We start from the raw sequence: 25360 nt of genomic DNA, 5'->3' as shown, positions 1-25360 counted from the left end.
TTAAATTGTATTTTGTTAAATTGCGGCATCCCTACTATTACATAAAGTAGTAAGTAATGAATGCCTGAACAAATGGCGTCCTCTGCTGGTTGCTCCCATGTAGTGAAATCTATTAATACCCAAATTGGTTCTAGACGTAGAGCAACCCAACGCCCATCTTGGTAAATTCCACATGACGACGAGCATTTTTAACAATCAAGGCAAATCTCCTGAGATTTGCCGTCAGTTCGCTGCACCCACCTGTAACCAGCGGGTTCTGTTTGAGGTAGCTTGGCAGCATCAGGCCGAAGAAGATGGAGAAGCCCAGAACGAAAAGGTTCCTGGAAGAGTTGAGGTCGACAAACTGCAGGTTGGAAAGCCCCACCGCCGTGATCATGCCAAACAAGGTGCAGAACAGAGCCCCCAGCACGGGGTCTGGCAGGGAGGCGAACAGGGCGCTGAATTTACCCACCAGCCCCAGCAGCAGCATCATGGCGGCTCCGTACTGGATCACACGCCTGCTGCCCACCTGCGGACAAGTGGAGATGTTTTCAACTTTGCTGTTACAATCATCACAAAGAAGGAAAAAAAAAAAGTCTGATTTGAGTAATTGCGGGTGTGAAATACCTTTGTTATTCCAAGGACACCAATATTTGGACTGGAGGAGGTGGAGCCATTTCCGGTCCCAAAAAGTCCATCCAGCACACAGGAGATGCCCTCAACAAATATGCCCCTGAGTAGATAACGGATTTGAGAGTGCTCTGTGTCCAAAATATCCCTTGGAAGAGTGAGGCAGAGGCGTGACGAAGCTTACCTATTGATGGCGTGGATGGGAGGAGGAGGGGCGCACGACAGACGGGCGCAGGCGTAGTAGTCACCGATTGATTCGATGATGCTGGCTACTACGGCGCTCATCATGCCGATTACGCCTGCGGCCGTTACACTAGGGACGCCCCATTGAACTGAAAGGTCAAAACATTTAACATTATGGGAAATATTTTGAATGTGATAAATAATCTATAGATTGTTTGATTGTGGCTTAATGAGAGGATTTTTTTTTTTGTAGCAGCGAGATTTAAAGCAAAACTGTCCTAACATTTTCTTCCAAGGGTTTATTAGCTACGGCCAAGTGGGCAGCAAAAAGGCCTAACATGCAACCCTGATTTAAAACTTATTTAAAGACTAAACTGTTTATGAGGAGACACTCACAGGGATAGGGGATCTTGAACCAGGGTGCGGCCGAGAGGATCCCTTGCCGTGCGTCCGTGCGGGCATAGAAGCCATATTTGTCCTTGTCAGGGGGGAAGACGTCCGTCACCGTGAAGATAAAGCAGAGCAGCCACGACACCAGGATGGCCATGATGATCTGGATGACAAGTGACAAAGGTAATCAAATACATGTGAACGAGAGGTGTCAGGAGATAAAAAATTTTTTTTTATCGTAATTAATCGCATGACTTCAATAGTTAACTCACGATTAATCACAAATTTTAGAACTGTTCTAAATGTACAATAAAAATGTACGCAAGTTTTCATACTCTTAACATAAGTGGGAAAAATGTTAAACTAATATAAATATGGCTGCAACTTTTAGTCATTGATACAGTAATTTTATAATAATTCATACTATTAAAATTAAAAAGATGTACTGTACTGTAAAAAGAGAGTGTGATATTGATTTGTGTTGAGGTCGTTTTTCTGCCAATAGATGGCATAATTTCATTTGTAAGACCTTGGTGACGGCTCAATGCATTTTTCTTTTCATATTAAGAGTTATCTAATCTTTAACATGCAGTAACTTGTGAAATTCTGCACATTTTTTTTTTATTATTGTAAAATGCAACTTGAGTCTCCACAAATACATGCATTATTACTAAATGTATTGCTGGTAAATTTTGACATGGACGTGCCTGCTGCGTTGCGACTGGAATTCCCCCACTCGCGCGTTTAAGTAAAAGGAACTTTAAATTAACTCAAAATGAACGCAACACTACAACAGAATGATGTGAAATGTCTTCCTGTTTATGACAATTGTACAGCAACATTTTTACTCTAAATAGTGGTAAAAAAAAAATTGTAGTTTGTAATCGTCCAAAGGGGGTGAAAAAGAGTTGAAAATTATTATTATTTTAATTAAAAAATAGATATTATTATTATTAAAGACTGTGGCATACGAGTTCATTGAGTAGTCACCCTTTTAAATTTGTCAAAATTAATTATCAAGATGTTAAATCAACATTGTGTATACTGTTGCTTCACTTCATGACCAGCAGATGGCATAAGAACCTGCATGGTGGCACACTTAAGTGACACCTTTCCAACAACCCAGCAGTATTGACACAAGATGTGAAACAAGGTTGAGTAATGAGTCAAATTCTTGTGTAAAATGCTTGTGCAACATTTCTGTTACAATAGCCATTCCAAAGTTATGCAGCAAGGGGACAGACTCAAGGGTACACTTACTGGGAACATTTTGAACACCTGCAGCCGGTAGGAAGTCCAGCCTTTCTTTGCTTTGTAGACCGGCAACGGGAAGTGGACATTTCGGGCATACTGGGAGAAGAGTAGCACCAGGAAAATAGTTCTGCAAACAAGAACAATTCTACTAAAGCAAAAATGTCTCCTCCTCTTAAGTTTACTGCGAATTCCGATGTACAGTATAACCATCTTGAATCCAACGGCTGAATTGTACAAATGCGGACGACACGTGGCGACGGATAGGGCGGAGTAAATCTTATGTCCTCCCCACTTGCTTTTCTTTTTGCCATGAACAAATGATTGAATTCCAAAAACAGCTCATCGTGTTTTAAACCTATTGCATTAATCCTTGTATATGTGCAAAACGACCCCAGAGGCCACACAGAAAAATCAATTAACCTGACCGCTTGACAAAGTCAAAGCAAGGCAGTGGGCGATTACAAGCCCATTACGCCGGGTGGGAGCAGCAACCCTGCGGCTACGGCGCAAAGAGCCATGACACAGCGGCTAATGTCACAACCTGAGAGGGGGACCTTTGTGGTCATCATACAACGAACCAAAAGTTAGGAGTATTGCTTTACTGGGTGAAATTTCAGGAAAAATAATTAAATTCTCTTCTCCTAAACCTGTTCAATATTTCTTTCTTTTTTTTTGCACAATTTGCTGCTCTCTAACAAGGAGGGGCAAAATTCACATCAGGTGTTTGATCCATGAATGCACCAATACCTTTCCTGGTTCGATTCGAATTGGCATTTAAACTGTCCTCTCCATCATCCTGTTCATATTTTCACATCACAAACCCAAGTCGACAAGTAACTCTTTGACTGCCAAAAACGTTAAATAACGTTTCGTAAAATCCTATGGAGGAGTGCCAAAGACGTTAAAAGACGTTTTTTTCAAAACAGGTGAAACTAACCATTTTCTATTGTTGATTACTCAAAAACGGAATAAGGTAGAAACAAGCTTTTTTTTTTCTGATGGAAGATGAGAGTCCAATCTTGTTTTGGCAGTATGAGTGTTTCCATAGTCCAAACACATAATTTTCTATGGACCTTGAAAGATCAGTCAAAATGCTTAAAATTAGCTGGCACCCACGGCATCCCTTTTCTGAAAACGTCTGGCAGTCAAAGAGCTAAAAGTCATTCTCTCAACTACACTCTAAAAACAGTTGGATCAAAAGTAACCCAATTATGGATCAAAAATGGACCGATCCACTTTATGGGTCAATTTGACCCAACTTTGTGGGCTGTTTTATACAAAAAGACCCAATGTTTTGACCCAAGTAAATGATATGACCAATATTTAGTATATACAGTGGTACCTTGGCTCACGAACTTAATTGGTTCCCACAGAGAGTATGTGAGCCGAAAAGTTTGTCTTCCAAACAAGTATTTCCCATAGGAAACCATTGAAATGAGAATAATCCGTTCCCAGGTCCCCATAAAACACAATTTTCTATTAAAAAAGCCTTAAAACTACACAGAATATACCTTATTTTATGTATAATAAATGTGCTATTGTATTGTAATTAAAGAAATACACTGTACTGTATAATAAAGTCGTTTTATTTGCCTTTGTGATGGTACAGTAGTTGATGGCTTGATGGAATGGAGTGGGAGGAGGAGGGAGGGAGGGAGGGAGTTACTGTTTGGAAGGAGAGTCACCTTCCATAAGGACTGTAGGTAACTAAACCCGGGGTGTGGCTTCTCTTCTTTGCTTCTTAGGAGACTCTTTATCCTTGTTGCTGACTAAAAACCTCTTAATTGACACCTGTTGCTTTCTGAGTTGTAAGGTCTTACGAAACTGAGGCATCACATTATCATTCATCATGTTCATGATTCTCATAGCCACAGGCTTTTCTGAATGGTACCGTTTGATAAAAGCCTGCACATGACTCCACTTTGATAACATGGTCTTGATGCTCTCACTTGATGCTGCAGCCATCTTCTCCTCCTCCTCGTCCTCACATGACAACTCCTGAATGGCTTCCTTCTGCTTGTCCTCTTGAAGGCGAATCAAATCCTCTGTGTTGAGGACCTCATTATGAACTTCCAGGTTGCCTCTTGATGATATCAGAGTGAAGTTGCCGTGCTTTCTCGGCGATAATACCCGGGACGCTAAGTCACACAAACGCACACCTCGTTTCGTGTTTTTCGATGATCTCCTTCTTCTGCTCGACCGTAATTTTCTTTAATGTCTTCTTAGGCTTAACACTAGCCTGTGGTGGGGTCTTTTTCGGTCCCATGATAGCAAAAGTACACTCCAAAATGGTCCAAAATGTCTACCAAACACAAACCACTTCCGCACTCAAAGAAAGGGGGTGACGAACTGGGACGCCGTGAGCGTGCGTCAGCTTCTCGTGATTTCTCGTGTCGCGTGATTTGGTTCGTCCGCCGAAAACTAGTTCCTCAGCTGAGACTATATGGTCGCGAATTTAATGTTTGTGAGGCGAAAAGTTCGTGAGCTGAGGTACCACTGTATTTGTTTTACACTGAAAGACATTTTTTTTTTTTTTTTAACTCAAGAAGAGGATCCATTTTTGACTCAACTGTTTTTAGAGTGTAGTTTTGCAAAGAGTACTGAAGCGTGACAGTTAGAAATGTGCATTCAAAAGCGGTCATATCAAGTTCCTCTGTAAAGGTTATAGTGCATTCGGTTTATTCTAAAATGTTACTCTAAAGCTGAAATACCCAAAACGTTTAGTTTCTTCCGCGTATGTCAAGTGCAGATCCAGAAAACACAGCATTTACGTAAAGGTCTGAACTTACAGCATAGCGATGCCCCAGTGTTTTCCTGCCCTCTCCCCTGCCGCCTGGAAACCCGAGAGGCCGATGAGGGCCACAGTGGGGGTGATGGTCAGAGGTCCGATATACTTCAACAGGAGCCCGGGTAGACCCAGCGCCCCGATACACACCTCCACCAAGGAGGAAACAATGATCGCCCCTTGGATCTAAAAAAAATAATAAAAGTTGGGATTGAACTCATGTGTCGCACAATCACACACTTTTCATATGTGAATAATATATTAACTTCAAAGACAAGTTTTTATACATTGAGGCAGTGCCCTCGTTTTTATTTTGCCAGATGTTCCCTGTTACTTAACACTTGATTAACTAATCAGTTTGCTCTGGTGTGACTCTTTCATGTAAGTTCTTGATCAGGAGACAAGAGTCAGTAAACGGGGTTTGCATAAACAGAATATTTATTTGGATATTAACAAGCCACACAGTCACATGCGCTTGTTGGTGTTGGCAGCTCTCCAGCTGCTGTTTGGTAAGCAGTTATTCAACGAATAATGTGTTACGAAAACGATTGCCTTGGAGGTTTTTATTTTATGCTCACATAATTCCATTTTCATTTCCCATTTTGCAACCACTTCCCCACAAAACTTCCCAAACCCCAAAACTTTTCGTGAGTGCGTATTTTTTTTGTTTTGTTTCTCACTTCTTGTATCCTGGGATGCCAGATGTCCTCTGTGTGGAGAATTTCTGTGCTGTTTGTCTCGAGTATCGCTAAAGAGAACAAAAACAAGAAGATTAAAATGTTAGGTCCATAGACAAAGATCAGATCAGAGCACGCACACACACACACACGTTCGTTTTACAATCTTTGTGGGGCCATCTCATTGACATAATGCATTTCCTAGCCCAGAAGTGGGCAATCTCGGTCCTTTAAGGGCCGGAGTTCTGCAGGTTTTGGAGGTTTCTCACTTCCAACACAAGCTGATTCCAATGAACAGGATCGTTATCAGGCTTATGCAGAGCTTGCTGATGAGCTGATCATATATCAGCTGTGTTGGAGAAGGGCAACATGCAAAACCTGCAAGACTCCGGCCCTCGATGCCCACCTCTGTCCTAGCCCCTTCCCCTAACCCTAACCCTAAAAAATGATTGCCTACCCCTATTCTTTACCCTAACCTCAACCATAACCCAATTCAAACCTAAACTCTAAAACTAGTTTTGACCCTCGAAAAGAGGTCTAAACTTGTGGGGCCCAGCAAAATGGCCCCCACATGGACGGGTGGGCCCCCACAACTCTGTGAAATCTCAGAATGTTGGCCCCACTATGTAACAAAAACAAGCATACACACACCATCTTCCTTATGAAGATGCTCTCACCTGTGTTGTTACACTTCCATTTGTCCAGTGACAGAATGGCTCTGGCTGGGGCGAGGAATGCAAAAGCGCTGGCCTGGAACAAAGGTAACCTAGGACACCAGAAATAACTCATCAGGAAGAGAATAAGAACAGTTTCTAAACTCTCATCCTAGTTGACTTTTGGTGAGAGGCAGGGTACACCGTTTATTGGTCACCAGCCAATCAAAAAGTCATTCCCAACCAGGGTGCCATGGCACACTAGTCTGCAATGAGAGATCACCAGCGGTGCCGCAGGAAATGATTCCAATATATTTAATTGGCCAGAAATTATTTATTTAAAACAAAAACAATATCTTTATTCATCTATCTAGGCTCGTGACATGTAGTGACAGGCAGAACAATAAATGTGCTTCCATTAGATGACAGAATAAATCCACTAGTTGTTAGACAGTGAAATAGGTAGATTTGTCATTAGTAAATTTCTGTGCAATTACGTGAAATTGGATAATTTCAAGAGACACACTAATGTGCCACACGTTTCAACTAACATAAACATTACAACTGGATAGAAGTGGGAGTTTCCTTTTAGCCGCCTAATTATGTACATCTTAATAATAAAAGTAGGGGTGTTAGGCGATTTAAAAAAAAAAAAAATTTTTTATCGTAATTAGTCACATTACTTCAATTTTCTGTTCTAAATGTACAATAAAATGTACAATATTTTTTTTTCTGAGTTTTCATCCTCTTGTTAACATAAGGGGAAAATATGTTACACTAATAGAACTATGGCTGCATCTTTTAGTCATTGATACAGTAATTTCATAATAGTTAAAAAAAAAAAAAGATGTACTGTACTAAAAAAAAAAAAAACAAGTGATATTGATTTGTGCTGGGGTCATTTTTCTGCCACTAGTTGGCATAATTGCATTTGTAAGACATTGGCAAAAAAATAAGAGCTATCTAATCTTTAACATGAAGTAACTTGTGAAATTCTGCACATTTTTAAAATTGTAAAATACAACTTGATCCCAGTCTCCACAAATATAAGCAATATTATTCAATTTCTTACTGCTAAATTTTGACGTGGACGTGTCTGCTGCGTTGCAACTGGTATTCCCCAAGTACAGGCAGTCCGTAATTGCGCTTCGTGTTGAAAGAACTTTAAATTAACTCAAAACAGGGTTATTATAGTTATGGAATTTTTCATTTTATTTTATTTTGTTTTGAGTTTTGTTTTTTAAATTTAGTTAATTTTAATTAGTTTTCAGGGTGGTTTTGATAGTTTTTATTAGTTTTAGTTATTTTATAAATGCTTAGTTTTAGCTAGTTTCAGTATAAGTTTTAGTTTAGAAAAAAAAACGTGTATTACTGGTGTGCGCAATATTTAAAAACCACACTTTCAAATGTCCTTATTCCGGTTAATATCAAAATAAATCATCCCCAAAGGCTCATGCATTAAATTAATTACCAAAGACTATAACGAAGGATATTTTTGCTATAATTATAGTTAGTTTTGTAAACATAAATTGTAGTTTCAGTTAGTTTTCATTTTTTACAAAGCATTTTCGTTTTTATTCTATATCGTTAACGAAATAGTTTTTTTAAATTTTAGTTGCAGTTTTTTCGTTAGTTTTAGTTAACTAAAATAACCTTGACTCAAAAATAACGCACTAATTTTGACACCCCTAAATAAAAGTACCGGTAATACCTGCCCATCAAATTTGTGTTTTCTGTTCTTGAACTGGTTCTCATTCAAATGTGCTGGTGTACCTAATGCTGTGTCCAGCCAGGGTACAAACAGACAAGACAAAAGCTACTTTGCCAGTTTAATTACGTAGAACAATAGGTTTCAGCATCATTCACATTGCATAACCGTTACGTCTTTCACGCCACCTGCCTTGAATCACACACACATCAGTATCAGCATTAGTGCGCCCATCTATAAAGGCTCTTAGGACTAGTGTGTTAGCATATAGAGTCAAATTCTCACAAACAGTTTAGAATGACATGAAGAAGACAGCTCAGGTCTTAAGAGTGGAAGAACAGGGTTTGAAGTGTATGTTGAGAGTGCTTTGTGCGTGCGTGTGCGTGCGTGTGTACCTGCAGCCCAACGTGGTCTGTAGGAGGGTTGTGATCCCCACACAAAAGAAAATGGTCCCAATGAGCTGGCTTGTGGCCCACTGGTCATAGCCGACGCACATGGCTTCGGCGAGGAGGAATGGCACTGCTATAGTTCCACTGAAACATGTCAAATAGTGCTGCAAAAACAACATGGGCAATCTAGTTAGACGTGACACATGATATTTTTTCGACAATTTTCCCACCGAGATTTAAGGTTAATCACTCACTGGTCACTTTATAAGGTTAATCTACAATTGTGTTTTCTAACTTCTTTTTTTTTTCAGTCAAGACATATTTTACTCTAGAAAAATATCATAGTAAAATCAAATAGTACATACTAAAATAAAGACAATCTTGTTTTGGGGCCTGTTTTGTTGAAAATGAGGCTATGAATCATTCAATGTCAGAATAATAGGTGGATAACACAGGTTAACTGTACCGTCTGCTATTTAGTGGAAGAGTATTTAACCGTATAAATCACTGGCACACATATATGAACAAAGATGCATCACTTCTAGTAAATAAATAACTTTCTGGCCAGTTGGGTGGAATTTGATTATTTTCTGTGGTATTCCTGATAAACTCATATAATACACTAATATGCCACCACGCAGTGGTTACTGAATCACTGAGCTAGCTACGCAAAGTTCACACAAAATCCAATACAAGAGCTGTGTCAAGAAAAGTGCCTTTGACATTAACCAATAGTATTAATTCCACCTTTTTTTTTTTTTTTTTTTTTTTAGAAACCGCTCAGAGTGATAGAATATCCTACTTTAATCTCTCAAGTGTGACAACTGCGCTCTAGTGTGCATTTTTTTTTTTAAATCAATTAATTTTGGGAGAAGGTTCCAGTTTCAACATGCATAATCCAAATATAATTCACGGCAACCAACGGCTTCCTCTTTGCAAACAATATTATGACTTTCATTAGAGCCACATTGACAAATATTCGGCTAATAAAAATATAAATTTACCTGCAGGCCTAAAAACACACACAGGTACCAAGGCGGCGTGTCTTCTATGATATATATCATGTCCATCCTCCTCGGGTCAGCGCTGTCTGAGCTGTCCAACGTCTCTGACATTGAGCTCTTCATACACACAAATAAGATGTAATGAACCTCTTGATAGGGAAAGTAAACTCTCAAGTGCTAAAGGGTTGGGGGGGAAAAAATCCTCAGAAATGCAAGTCACAGTGACAACATGGGAAGTGTGTATTAGAAAGAGGGGAGGGGTATAATGTGAAGTGGAGGCATTGTTTTGGCTAGTATGAAGCAGATACTATGTCAAACTGGACCAGATGATAAAACGAAATACAAGGAAATACAAGGATCAAGGAGAAATGCTGATGTACTGCTAGAAGATCAGAGACAGACAGGGCAGAAAAAAAATTGATGTATAAACAGTAAACATGAACGCACGTGATTACATATCAGACTCAACTCCACCTCCACACAATGCAAGATCACATTCCATGCACGGATGCAGCAGCATCTCACACCGTTTGGCTCTTATCATAATGACAATTTTCACTAATGTATTGATATCACAGCCAATCTCAGTTTTGGAAGAGGTCCGATCACAGCACTTTGTATTTGGGTCAACTTTTCATGCTGAAACTAGACTGCAGATGATTATTACAGTGCATCACTATATTACATCCGAGTCAGCGCTTGTAACATGTGACTGCCAGTCATCTTGATGACAGTCGCAAAAAGAGTCATCGCTGCATTCCTTTGCGGTTACCTTTTCTGCTCGTTGAACATCTTTTGTGTAGATGGCCATCAGCTCAGTGTTCTCTGTATCCTGGTCCCCACTGGCTCCGCCCACTCCATTACCTACCACCTAACCACAAAGCAAAACACATTCAAATGTGTGTGTACTTGCAAAACAGTTTAAGCACTGTACAAATGCACCTCCAATGGAATACATGACCAATCAATTCACATTTTTCTTGACTTCTACTAGCGCAGAGGTGCACAAATTTTTGTGCTCTTAAGGGGTATGTTTTATTTTTAAGCAGACAGATGGGAAAGTTTTTTTTGTAGAGAACTAATAATATATTTATTTTACTATTTAGAATACATAAATGGTTTAATTACATTAATATGTAATTAAAAATGAATAAATTGGAATTAGGGCTGACTATATATATATATATATATATATATATATATATATATATATATATATATATATATATATATATATATATATATATATATATATATATATATATATATATATATATATATATATATATATATATATATATATATATATAAAATAAAATTAAAAAAAAGATAACTGCAATTTGTTTCCCTCAATATTGCAATTTACATGCACACGCAAATAAAGACGAACGACCAACCAAAACGAAGCACGTGATTTGAATTACCGGTAACTGGAATTAATTAAAACTATGAAGTTAAAAAAAGGCCTGAAACATTAATGCAACCAACACTACAGGACTCTTGATAATGTAAATGCATACTTTACATAGCCGTGTAGCATGTGTGACTTTTTTAAGGAGTAACATTATTTTAATGTAATGGGTTTTTTTCCCCCTATCTTATCTACCTATCCATCTTATAGACCGTTTCGTAGCCCTAACTTTCTATCTTGTAAGGAAGTAACACGTGGAAGCTTCAGTGTCACGAGGGGAGGAAAACAACCGAGGAGGAAGCTCCAAATGTGTCTCATTTCCTTCCCCTTTGTGTTGATATTTTTCTGTGATCACCAAAAGCACGTCACCAGAGAGGCCTTGTGTTGAAAAGAAAATCAGCAGGATTCATGGTCGCTTATGTTATCAGGAAGCAATATTGAAATACTGACTTAGAGATGGAGGAAGGTCAGCAAACATTTGTTGGGAGAACACATAACTCATGTATTTAGTCATGTGAACGTACACATGTTTGGAATGCAAATGTCACGCCTGATCGAAGTAGGGCTTAGAATGGGTGCAATCAATGTTTCACAAGCATTTAGGCAAAATTATGTCACATACATTCATACCACCCGAGCTTAAAATGCATTTCCACCACTGCGATCAACACACATGGGAAGGGAATATCATGAAAAACATAACAGAGAATCTCTGTTATACATGTGGACAAAGTATTTGTGCACCTCTGCTAATTGAAGAAAACCTCCCAATGGTCACTGATATCATTTGAAACTGACTAAAGTAATAATAAAGAAATTTTTTTTTACTCATTCCTTTTGTGTACGTCTGTCAATGTTGCTTTACACCTGGGATTACCCTGTTGTGGGACTAAAAAAACAGTCTTCTCCATTCTAATCCCTCCGTTGTATGATATTTACTGGAGCCAAATGCCCATCCCTCATTCTACCTACGGACTTTTTTTTTTTAATCCATGTGTCTCTATTAAAGTCAGTCGCAAAAATCCCACACAAGACACTAATGATGTGCAAGAGTCATTAGAATATAAAAGATACAATTATTGAAGTTTAAGCAGTTTTGCAGTTGAACTCTTAGTTTGGAAGAGTACCAGTAAACAAAACTTTATATGCTTCATTTGTTTTTAATAAGTCAAAGTGAATCATTGTCTACTTGATAGAACTACAGTAATTTCTGGACTACAAGGCGCACCTGACTATAAGCCGCGCTAGCTAAATTTGGGGAAAACTCGTGTTTGTTACACATATAAGCCGCACCCGACTATAAGCCGCAGGTGTTTTTAATGTTTTTGAGAGAGCTCAGTATTTTTCATTCGGTAATCTTACCGATTCGTGTTTTTAATGCTACCGCACCGGGTTCCCGCTACTTTCTTTACCTGCTGTATTTGGGCTCACTTGGTTTGGTTTGCTCTGCCTGACGCTCTTGCGCTTTCTTTAAAGTGCGCCCCCCTAGTGTTCTGATAGATAAGCCGAACCTTTGTATTAGCCGCAGGGTCGAATGCAAGTGAAAAAAGTAGCGGCTTATAGTCCAGAAATTACTGTAATCATATGGCTGAATGTTATGTTTCATTTCACAGCTATGTCCTTTTGCTTTTACTATATGTGTTTGCCAATGAATTAGAAAGACAAAAATACACGCATGTACCGGAATGGGGTAGAAGTCGGCTCCATGTTTGTTCTCCTCTTCGTATTTGCCTCCCTCGCTCCCACTGTCCACGGGCTTGGAGGTGGTGTTCTTGCCCACGCCCATTCCTGTATTGCGGTGGTCTACCCACTCGTCCGCTTCGTCACCTCTGTCTCGCTCCGGTGTCAGTACTGCAGATGAGTCCTTCAGTCCGATTACATCATCCAGGGACGATTTATCTGCTTGGAAAACAAATGAGAGATGGGCGGAGAGATTCATTTCAGATTTAAATTAATTAAACTTCACATCAGATAACCTTAGAAGGTGCCTGGCTGCATTCGTTTGAGATCTGCTGTTAAAGTGTTTTTCTTTTTTTTTCTGCTCTTAGCGTAACAGACCACCACAATGACTTTTCATCTATTAAAAACAGATGAACAGAACAGCAGCTGATCCAACACATCTGTTTGGATTGTAAATTATGCATGAGCAGTTATGGCAGAAAATAAGTTGTTGGAGGGATTTCACTGGCAGGCACCAGCAGGAGACGTGAGAGAAAGGATGCAAAGTGTGTAAACAGTTTGGAAAGACAGCGACAATGTGAGTGGGAGAGATGAGGAAGGCAAAAGATAGCTGATGGCGTATGCTATCTAATTTGTTATGGTTCGGATGTCATGGCAACTGTTTGGGTAAGATGAGGCCTTGAGCTCTGTCAGTCTGTACAGCGCACGTCCTTTGGCCCACACTGGTGAAGGCTTCCACTGAGCCATAGACTCTCATTGGATTCACTGACAATTGGATCCAGTGTGGTATCATGATTGTTGCCAGAATTTGTCTGCTGGATGCAGTCGCTCTTGCATAACCGTGTAAAAATGTTTTCTTTTAAACTTGTAATCCCAGCATTTTGGATGAAATGATTTATTGAAAAATACCACATTTAAGTAAGACACTTTGATCTGAAAAACTATTTTCCTATTAAAAACAAGCCAGACCATAATCCAAAAGGCAGATTCTAATAATGTTACAGACCTAAAAACAAGGCTATTAAATTAAAGTCCAATGGACTGCAACAACTTGAGGAAAACAAAACACATTAACTGACAGTCTGAGGGTCGCTGCAAAAAAACAGGATCCTGAAAATCAGATTCTAAAATTGTTTACACACTATTTCCAAATGTTATGTTAGACCAAGGATCAGCACAGTGCATACATTTTAATTTAAGTTGCGTCAGAAGTAAGTAAGTGGTTTTGGGGGCTGGAACGGATTAATCGCATTTCCATTCATTTTAATGGGAAACAATGTTGAAAATGTTGGATTGTGCGTATTGCATTTAAAACTTAATTTTTTAATGAATGTACGGTAATTTCCAGACTACTGAGTACACTAGAATACATGTTGTAACATGGGATATCTAAACATCAAGGTGTTACATGTGATTTTTTTGTCAGTTTTTTTTACTTTTCATTAACACACACGTAAATCATCTTTCACAAGCACGTTTTGTCTCTTTACTTGTGTGTGGTTGGTCAAAAACTTTTGATAGATTGGGATTTCTTGTGTTCAACTTTAGACTCATTTTTTTATGTAAAGAGAAGTTCTTAGGCTGCGTTCACACTGCAGCTCAATTCAGATTTTTTCACAAGTATCTGATTTTTTCATGCAGTGTGAACGGTACAATTCCGATTTTTTCACACCCAACCTGGGTCTCTTTCGTATGTGGATATAAATCGGATATATATACGATACGTATCAACGAACGCTCAACCGCACGCACCGATTAATACGTCATCAAAAGCCTGATATGCGCTCTGCGCGGGCGCGAGAGAGTGCTTGGAAGGCAGACTACTGACACGTCCGTGAATATATACAAAGCTGTTTTGAGTAACTTTTATTTGGCTTTAATTTAATCACACTTGAAACATGAAGCATTAAGTTGACATGTGTGGCGATAGTAGAAATTCAGCCCTGCAGACGGTTCATCACGAACGGTGATGACGCGACGTCATCTTCGGTAGACTTCTCAATGAAATGAGGTCGAGGAGTGTCCCCTCATTTCCTTCTAATTACTAATTGCTACTCTGGCGACATGAGATGAAAAAATAAATCAGACGGATTTCTGTTGCGGTTTGTTAACAGCACATTCAAAACTGACGAACGAGGAAGCCGATGACAGCAGCCAACCAGGAGCGAGCGTGAAAACAGTCCACCAACCAGGAGCGTGGGCGTTCGCACAGCTGAATTTGCATAATGTATGCAGACAAGACATGAATCGAACTCCTAACACGTTGGCGAAACGAGTCCACCAATCTGTAGCGTGCGTTGGCACAGTTCAATTTGCTGCTTAAAGTCGCTCGCCTCGGCGGCTTGGCTGGAGGTGAAACGTTGCGAGTCGGGTTACTTCCGCGAACACCGCGATGTGACATCGTTTTGGGTGTACGTCACTCGACGTGTGCTCTTGTCGCATTAGTTTTTGTAATGTCAACGATACATAAAACGATCGGATTCAACAAATTGGGCATCACGCCCCGCAGTGTGAACGTAGCCTTTTAGTCCGGAAAAAAAAAAAAAAACTACAAAAATGCATCTAGGTATTTTTCATGTAAACAAACTGCACTGACCATAGTCACCCTAATTCATTGCGAACTTTGCCTCTCGGCTTGCTGTGTGAAAATATTGGGATAGGTGAAATACCTAGTTGACACATCCCATCACTCCTGTCAATCTGCACGGCTGGGAGCATCTGTGTAGGGGGCGAGAGAGGGAGATGGAGAGAAAGAAAGAGTGAGTGCAGGAGAGGAGAGAGAGAGAGAGCCTAAGGAGGAAAGTGGAAAGAGAAGTAGAGGGTGAGGCAGAAGGGATGGGTCAAACACAGGAAGGAGCAGGGAGGTGAAACACAAGTTAATTGGACACACATGATTATTCAAAGCAAAAATAATTATAAATGGATTATTCTTAATGATAGTTTTTTTTTTCTACCCAATATGTTTATAGACTAACAGGGGTTGAAGTGTTTTATCCATGCAACGTACTGTAGCTCTGAAGAACCAAGCAGAGCCAAAAGTGGGATGAGTGAACTATTTCTATTAGTTTAACGTTTTTTTTTCCTAATTTTGTTAACAAGAGTAAGAATTTTTTTTTATATTGTACATTTAGAACAGATATAAAATTTGTGATTAATCGTGAATGACTAGTGAAGTCATGTGATTAATTATAACTAAACATTTTAATCACCTGACGCCCCTAATTTTTAATAATCTTTTATTCAAAAAAAAAAAAAGATTATTAAAAATGAGGGGTGTAATTAATCGCATGACTAATCACGATTCATCAAAAATTTTAGATGTTTAAAATGTACAATATTTTGTGTTCTAGGTTTTCATACTCTTTTTAACAAAAGTAAAAACTAAAAATAATAGAAATAGTAAAAAAAAGGGTTTTTTTTTACATTTATAGTCGTCAATGGCAGTGAACGAGTTAAAAAATTGACATTTTAAGGGATTTACACCTTGTTCAAGCCATCACTATACTCGAGCAGAGCAATGTTGAAGCTCACCTGAAAAAATTTTTTTTTTAAATTTTAAAAATAAAATAAAAATCGACCACTCATAAGTCAATGTGCCACCACTGTATTATTTTTCAAAAGATTTCTTTGCCATGAAATGATAGCTTTAAAACTCATACCATACATTTTATTTCCCACCTATTCTCATTTGTAAGGTATAAATCGAGTCGATCCAGTTGGGCATTACTAAGAGGCTCTTAGAACCTGGGAACGCAAGTGTCAACATCTTAACAAAACACTTTGAATATGATTGATATGGATTATTGCAATATTATACAACTAAGGTAGATAACAAAGACGAGTTTATTTAGGCCTGGTGAGGACAGCGCATGTGGCACAGAAGCATGGCACGGTCGACTTGTTTGACAGAGTATCCCAGCAGCCTCTAAGTCCATTTGGATCTGCCCAGGCATGTGCAAACACCACAAATCCTCTTCCGCCAGATAGAATCACTTTCATGCTTGTGCGTGCGATGGGGTGGTAGTTGACAGGAAACGCATCCATGCAAGAGACGCGTAGCACAAAAACAGGGGACTTGTGGTCAGGCCAACCGAAACGGAGTGAAATATCTTACTGTGTAAAAAGGGCATCACTGATGGCATAATGTTGTGAAGTGAATTCATAAAAGTACGTCAATGGGATTATCTGAAACGACAAGTTGGCACTCGCCTCTACCTGGTTGTGCAACCAATTAAGGGAATGGATGCTGAATCATGAATCATACACGCATGAAGGTGTTGTGTGGTAACAGCATCTTCTGATTCAGCCACCATGTACAAAGTGCAACATTGGCTACGCATTGGTTCCTCTTTTTTGGTAACCTGGAGCATGCTCAATCTTTTTTTTTTTTTTGCCTCTTCTTGTTGTGGCAGCTGGTCCACAACAGCTGTGTATCATTGTTAAAGTGTGGGGTTTTCCGTTTACATAAAGTGGCAGACGCGTTTTCTATACGTCAACGTCCGGATCTCTATTAGATCCACGTATTTTATTTAAAAAAAAGAAAAAAAAAAGAAAAATCATGATCTGCCAGAACTTAAATGAATATGGCTACTTGGTGAGACCAGTTTAATTACACAAAACTGCCACTATGTATCTTTGTTTCACATTCAAAAAGACACAAGCCAATAAGAACAAACAAAAATCTGCTCCAGGCAAGGATAATGTGATTTAACTTGGGCGCGGTACAAGTGTCTTTAAATTAATTAATTGCCAGAGGGCAGAGAAAATATTTCAGTATTGTTGGGCTTTCAATTTGTATGTGTTACGACCATGTTCACAGCAAAGCAACAGATGCTTAACGGTTTAAAACAGGAGCGTCAAACTCATTTTAGCTCAGGGGCCACGTGGTAAAAACAGATGAAATGTGGCTGATAAAAGCCCTCACTGCATTAAGAAGCCAAATGGTGAGTAAACCGATGACCCCCATGACATACCAAGCTTTGAGTTGGCGTGTATGAAGTTAACATGCACGTCTTCATTCCGCTTGTGTGAAGGAGAACACTTTGCTGAAGTCGTCCTCGTAAAGTGCACTCGTCCCTTTGTCGCTCTAAAGAAGCCGGATAAAATGTCCAGATACTGCAATTATCCAGTTATTGTTTAAGTGCCCCATTTTAAAACCACTTTCCTGTTTACGTTCTTGGAACCAACAAGGAAATAGAGCAATCAATGTGTTTTTGTTGCTTTTTTTAAACTATGCCAACCATCAACTGATTGACTAGACCAGGGGTAGGCCGCTGTCCCGCCTGTTTTCCATGTCTCCCTCCTCCGACACAGCTGACTCATATAATCAGCACATCATCAAGCTCTGTAAAAGCCCCGATAACGATCCTGTTCAGCTGTGTTGGTGGAGGGAGACATGGACGACAGGCAGGACAGTGGCTCTCAAGAGCCAGGGTTCCCTTCCCCGGGACTAGACTGAGGAAGGTAGACAGGTATGACATCACACTAGTATGGTTCAATATGAGAAAGTTTCAAATGTAACAGACTGAACTAAGCTATATGGAATCACCACTTCATTAGTTCATTCAGGCTTCCCCAACCACACGGGTTGTACAGAGACTGAAAAAAAGTTGTTTTTTTTGCGGAGCGGTACAGGTATCAGTCTGAAAGTTTTATTTTGAAAGTCAGGTCATTAAATCATAATAATAGAGGCATACATTTTTGACTTCCATGAGAACGCCACCAACATTTGTTCATCTTACAAGACTTTACTTGGTTGCCTTACCAGCTGTTTTATGTTGACAATGGCATCACACAATTTTGTATTTACTCTCTTAGTAGTACAGTAATTTCTGGACTATAAACCGCTACTTTTTTCACTTGCATTCGAACCTGCAGCTAACAAAAAGGTGCGGTTTATCCATCAGATCACAATGGGACGCACTACAAAGGAAGCGCAAGAGCATCAGGCGGAGCAAAACAAGCCAAGTGAGCCTAAATACAGTAGGAGAGAGAAGAAGAGAGAGACAATTTGCACACTCATTAAGGAAAAGAAAGTAGCGGGAACCCGGTGCAGTATCATTAAAACATCTGCGGCTTATAGTCGGGTGTGGCTTCTATGTGTAACAAACGCGAGTATTCCCCAAATTTAGCTAGCGCGGCTTATAGTCAGGTGCGCCTTGTAGTCCAGAAATTACTGTAGTTCTATCAAGTAGACAATGATTCACTTTGACTTATTAAAAACAAATGAAGCATATAAAGTTTTGTTTACTGGTACTCTTCCAAACTAAGAGTTCAACTGCAAAACTGCTTAAACTTCAATAATTTTATCTTTTATATTCTAATGACTCATGCACATCATTAGTGTTTTGTGTGGGATTTTTGCGACTGACTTTAAAAGAGACACATGGATTAAAAAAAAAAGAAGTCCGTAGGTAGAATGAGGGATGGGCATTTGGCTCCAGTAAATATCATACAATGGAGGGATTAGAATGGACTATGTTTTTTTAGTCCCACAACAGGGTAATCCCAGGTGTACAGCAACATTGACAGACGTACACAAAAGGAATGAGTAAATAAAGTGTGGCAACCATAGTACATGAAAATCAATGATCAAATATTAATCATCAGTAATGTTTCAAGTCTTCATTTTGCGGTTAACCCATCAGCAGGCCACTCTTTGCAAAATGGATGATGGCACTACTGAGCCCTAGAATGTCCTCTCGGGGGCTTCTTGCAAAACCAAAATGATACGAGTCTCATCTGGAGATAATCTGCTATCTTTTATGATTTGTGTTTTATATTTAAATCATCGACTTCTGCAGTTGTTGTTAAAGGGCTAACTCAATAAAGTTGAGTTGGGATGGAGAAAGCAACGCTGTGAAAGACAGATTCAGATCGGCGATACAAAGATGCTCAACCTTTGAATATTCTTCTACTCTGTTCTCACAGCAACACCCGTCCCCACACAGCATGCTGCCAGCCACAAATAACGAGCAATGAAAGCTCGGACACCTTTCTCACACACAGGCCCAGCGGCCCATAATGTAACTGTACACTCTGCATATAAGTTGGTCGAACTGGACCACCTGACATTCTCTCGCCTTTAACTTCCCACAGAGCGCAGCAGGCACATTTAAGACCAAAAGGTATTCGTTATTGCTTCAAGTAGATAAAATCTTTTAAGCCACAGCCAGACACTGGCCAGCATAGAATTCTCCCTCAGGTCCACAAGGGTTTCATAACGCAATTACTCCCCCCCCCCCCCCCCTCCCCTTTGAGGCGCAGTTTTGCTAATCAATGAGTTCATTTGAGGAGCACTTTTTTTTTTTTTGCAGGTCAATAAAAAAAATCCTATGCTGGTGTTGGGAGGTTTGTGAGGGGTATTTAGGGGTGTTAGAAAAAATCTATTCTGCAATTTTTTGCGATATTACAGCACGCAATTCTCGAATCTATTCAATATGCGGCCTAATCGATTTTTAAACATCAATTTTTTTTATGGAAATATTCAACAAAACGTCTTACTTAGGGTTAGGATTCACACATTAAGCATGGAAGAAAGTTATATAAATGGAACATTAAGCCTTAATATTTTATTTCAGGGCTGTTCAAACATGGACCAGACTGCAACCTGTGTGTTAAATGCAGTGGCTCGGTTATAAGCCTGAATTTTCAGATAAATAAATACATTTTCATATAAATCTTACAGTGTACATGCATAAGTTTACTGATTTGTATTTTCTAAATTTGAGTAAAAAAAATTTTTTATTTTTTTTTTAAATCGCAATAATCAATTTATAGATTCATATCGGGATTAATCTGTATCGAATCAAATCGTGACCTATGAATCGTATCGTCAGGTACTAGGCAATTCACGCTCCTAATTATATATATAAAAATGTAAATAGATACAGACATAATGCTATACAGATACATATACGTAAGAGACTACCAAGAGGGAAAGAAAATCAAAATGATTTTCCATTATCTACTTGCACTTTAAATTAGAATACACACACATAACTTATTCATGACCAAGTCTCAACCCACAGAAAAGGCACACAAAGTTTAAATGAAACATGTTTACATGGTTATTTGTGGGTGGGGGGGGGACACAGCAGATCAAACTAAATAGCAGAAGATAATGGGTCTCTGTAGAAAGATGATACTAAGGACATTCTCCAGACAAGTTCAAGAGAAGCCATTGAGGAGCGAAAAAAGGAAATAAATGAATGCCTTTGGCTTTGAACAGGCAACAAGGTTACCCTGAGCAACATGGAAACATGATGAGCAGTTAACGCCAAAGATGATGCGCTTCTTTGAAAGGACAATGAATTCCAGTGGGTGGCCTATTACGCGCATTGCGTTAGCAACCAGGTAAACAGAACGGAATGGAATGTTATAGAACTGTCGAAAAAACAAATCATTGCCTTTACATGCATTAAAACTCGAAATCTATCATAAAATGTGCTTTGAGTGCTACAATATTTATTTAACATTTCAGATTTTTTTTTTGTAATAATTTAAAATTATTTTACAACAAACTAGATTGAGAAATTGAGATTAAAGCATGTTTAAAGAAGAATTGTGGAATTGGAAAGCCTGCCATTCACATGGCCTGATCGCAAAAAGGCCAATTTCCAGTGGAATGGAAATATCCTGAGCAACTTAATTAGGGAAGATCTTCGCGTCGCCTTCCACCTGTCCATCCAGCACAACAACTGATGAAACTTTTATGAGTCTCCAATGTGGCAGACTGATAGTTCTGTGGCGATGCCATGTAGCATATACGTAACTGTCTGCACGCAAGTCTCAACTGTGGCTTGACATCAAACTGCTACATTTCCATAGAATATAAAAAGATAAATCACACTCGCCTGCTACGATGTAAAGATGCCAGAAGGGGAATATATAACAGGATTAACTTTAATATTGTCCACATTTTAAAGTTAATGTCTCTGAACAATTGCACTATTATTAATTAAAATAGTGGTTGATTAAGTTGATTCATTTTCACACTTCCACAACAGGCTAATGAATTAGCATTGACGTTGCAGTGTGAACCATTAAATAACGACCATGTATAAGAAGTGTAACATAAGTGAAACTTGCATCCCGTTAAATGTTTGTTTTGTGTTTCAGTACATTTAATTAAAATAATGCTGAAAAAAACCCATTGTATATTGGTGCATCCCTAATAAATAGTTGGTGTTTTTTTTTTCCAAAGCTACTTGAGATCTTTTCCATCTCGTCTTGCATCATGACCCAAAGTTAAGGTCATCATATGGTTACACTCACCAGGATGCTAAATTCATCTCATTTTTGTGGGGTTTTCATGGCTTTGTCTGAGACATTTGTGGCTGGGAGCCAATCTACTCACACGAGAACAAGGCTTTTGTGTTTGAACTCTTCCACTTCCAGGACATGGATATAAAGCAGCTTAAAATAGCATTAAGAGCATTTAAAGTCAAGCATGGCCCAACGCAGCAAAAGCACTAGCATATGCTATGATTAGTTGCCGTTTCCAACAAATCAATAAACGACCCCCTCGGGTCACTCCAACCCACACGGAGACAAGATTTCAATGCAAATCCGACGAATGCTCATTTGTTGCCCAACACATTGCACAAGGCCAGATGAGACCAGGCAATATGATTATGTGCTGAGTTATTTTGTTTGCAAGTAACAAAAATAATATTAACTCATTCACTGCCATTGACGGCTATAGACGTCAAAAATTCATTTGAGCTATTTCTATTAATTTAAAAATTGTTTCCACTTTTATCAACAAGAGTATGAAAACGTAGAATTTTTTTATTGTACATTTAGAACAGATATAAAATTTGTGATTTATCGTGAGTCAACAAGCAAAGTCATGTGATTAATTACGATTGAAAATTTTAATTGCCTAACTCCCCAAATTTGTAATAATCTTTTCTTTTTAATCATTCCCTGCCATTGACAGCTGTAAACGTCAAAAATTCATTTTAACTATTTCTATTTAACAGTTTTTTTCCCACTTTTGTTAACACGAGTATGAAAACTTAGAATTTTTTTATTGTACATTTAGAACAGATATAAAATTTGTGATTTATTGTGAGCTAACTAGTGAAGTAATGCGATTAATTACTATTAACTATATAATAATTAACTCATTTTTTAAATCTTTTTTTAAGGGCGTCAGGCGATTTTTTTTTTTTATTGTAATCAATCGCATGACTTCAATAGTTAACACACGATTAATCACAAATTGTTTTATCTGTTCAAAATGTACAATATTGTTTTATAGGTTTTCATACTCTTGTTAACAAAAGTAGAAAAAATGTTAAACTAATAGAAATGGCTCAAATTAATTTGCGGTGTCTATAGCCGTCAATGGCAGTGAACGAGTTAAAAAGCTTAGAATAGTAGTGCCCTTTATATGATGGTGAAGTTTAACGTACCATATTTCATTTGAATGATCATTAGAAACGCCTTATGTGCTATGAACAGCAGAGTCTAAGAAGTTATGCACCACTCGCCTAAAATAATTCCTAACGGAACAGAAAAGAAAAAAAGATGGCTTTAGGGAACATTAAGAGCCACAGTACGTGCAAGCACACACGCCAGCCCGTTTGGGCTGTACAGTGGGAGGACACCGAATGAACCTGCACTGCAGTATAATCTCAGTCACCTGTAGCTGGCGATACAGCAAACACAGCCAGAACTCAATTTCTGCGACTTAAATAACACCACGTCGTGGTGTACTTGGCCATAGCTGATGCTCATCACAGCTCACTCGGTTTGTTGAAGCAAAGTGCAGCAAGCAGAAATTAAACTTCAAAAGTGAACAATAAGGTTTCCCAAAGCTAGTCGGTGAATGTGGCATACATGCAGTGCTGCATCCAGTTGGAAAGTTCAGAGTTCTGGATGATGACAATTTTAACTCATTCATTGCCATTGACGGCTAAAGACATCAAAAATTCATTTGAACTATTTCTATTAGTTTAAAATTTTTTTCCACTTTTGTTAACAAGAGTATGAAAACCTAGAAAAAAATTAATGTACATTTAGAACAGATATAAAAGTAGTGATTAATTGTGAGTTAACTACTGAAGTCATGCAATTAATTTCGGAAAAATGTAAATTGCGCTCCTAATTGTTTTATTTTTTTTAATAATCTTTTTTTTTTTTTAAATTAGGGGCGTTAGGCGATGACATTTTTTAATCATAATTAATTGCATGACTTCACTAGTTAACTCAATCAATCAATGTATTTATTTCATAATTTTTTAAAAGAAAAAAAGACAATAAAAAGCGATATTGAAATTCCAAGTAAAGCTAAGGAATGAAAGGGGACAGAAAGAAGTAACATTTGTTTTGTCTGCCCCTGATCAACTAAAAAAACAAAACAAAACAAAAAAACTCACGATTAATCACAAATTTTGTATCTGTTGTAAATGTACAATAAAAAAAAAAAATTCTAGGTTTTCATACTCTTGTTAACAGAAGTGGGAAAAGATGTTAAACTAATAGAAATAGTTCAAATTAATTACTTAGCAATACTAAGTTAATATTTTGTATAATAATAAAAAAAATGTTTTATGTACAAGTAATACCTAACAACACTTGCTGAAAATGACATCACAGTTGCTTAGAAGTCAGGAAATTCCAAGTAAAGCTAAGGAATGAAAGGGGACAGAAAGAAGTAACATTTGTTTTGTCTGCCCCTGATCAACTAAAAAACAAAAAAAAAAAAAAAAAAAAACTCACGATTAATCACAAATTTTGTATCTGTTCTAAATGCACAATAAAAAAAATGTTTTCTAGGTTTTCATATTCTTGTTAACAAAAGTGGGAAAAAATGTTAAACTAATAGAAATAGTTCAAATTAATTACTTAGCAATACTAAGTTAATATTTTGTATAATAACAAATAATATAACTTCATTTTTTATTTTTTTTTAAATGTACAAGTAATACCTAACAACACTTGCTGAAAATGACATCACAGTTGCTTAGAAGTCAGGTAACGACCAATCACGGCTCACCTGTTTTCTAGGTTTGGTCATGTGACGTTAGCAAAAGGAGCCATGATTAGTCATTACCTGAGCACACATCAGCTCACATTTCGTTAACAAGTTGGAAAGCTTCCACACTTTCACTTAGGAATGAACTACTAACGGTACAACGACATTCAAATAGACGAGACAATGGCAATCAATTATTTAGTTAAAAAAAACAAAAGACTCATAATCTACAGGTGTCTGTCAACACAACCTAACCCGCTTATCATCTGAATGCTAGCAAACCAGTGGAAGGTTTGCATGTGACAGTCCCATAGAGCAAGTTAAGTTACTTAAATTTGCAAATGAGATAACCCGCTGATGTCAGGATGAGTAAAGTGTGTCAACATGAGCTGATCTCTTTTTTTCCTTCTTCTTCTTCTGAGCTGATCTCTATTGCTGCCTACTTTTGGGCTTTTTCGGCGTGCGTGCCATTTTACAGCAGGATCTAATTATACAAAATTTGTTGTTATGTAGAAATGTAGTTTGAATGAAACGATGGATGTGGGGGGGGGGGGGGTGGCTAACATGGTTAGGTCGACCACAAAACTTGCTCAACACAAAAATTCTGCCTCAAGACTATAATTAATCATTT

General features: G+C 38.3%; 1 protein-coding gene across 5 annotated transcripts in view; it reads right to left on the bottom strand.

Moving 5' to 3' along the window:
• slc23a2 (solute carrier family 23 member 2) overlaps positions 1 to 25360 on the bottom strand; it is a 37679-nt gene that overhangs the window by 6658 nt on the left and 5661 nt on the right. Inside the window, exons 2-14 of one of the 5 annotated variants that reach the window (XM_077560985.1) lie at positions 15413 to 15533; positions 12745 to 12965; positions 10425 to 10523; positions 9653 to 9769; positions 8655 to 8812; positions 6576 to 6664; positions 5902 to 5969; positions 5226 to 5407; positions 2443 to 2563; positions 1189 to 1345; positions 794 to 941; positions 607 to 712; positions 241 to 508 (exon numbers count right to left, since the gene is read on the bottom strand). In XM_077560985.1, the coding sequence (XP_077417111.1) occupies positions 241 to 508; positions 607 to 712; positions 794 to 941; positions 1189 to 1345; positions 2443 to 2563; positions 5226 to 5407; positions 5902 to 5969; positions 6576 to 6664; positions 8655 to 8812; positions 9653 to 9769; positions 10425 to 10523; positions 12745 to 12965; positions 15413 to 15461 (1783 nt within the window). In that variant the 5' untranslated portion in view covers positions 15462 to 15533. Of the gene's footprint in view, positions 1 to 240; positions 509 to 606; positions 713 to 793; positions 942 to 1188; positions 1346 to 2442; positions 2564 to 5225; positions 5408 to 5901; positions 5970 to 6575; positions 6665 to 8654; positions 8813 to 9652; positions 9770 to 10424; positions 10524 to 12744; positions 12966 to 15339; positions 15358 to 15412; positions 15534 to 25360 lie in introns of those variants that run through there. The other 4 variants (XM_077560986.1, XM_077560989.1, XM_077560987.1 and 1 more) reach the window with 4 other exon arrangements.

This window comes from Vanacampus margaritifer, chromosome 3, assembly GCF_051991255.1.
Source record: "Vanacampus margaritifer isolate UIUO_Vmar chromosome 3, RoL_Vmar_1.0, whole genome shotgun sequence".
NCBI classification, from domain to species: Eukaryota; Metazoa; Chordata; class Actinopteri; order Syngnathiformes; family Syngnathidae; genus Vanacampus; species Vanacampus margaritifer.
This window is presented reverse-complemented; position numbering and strand designations above follow the sequence as displayed.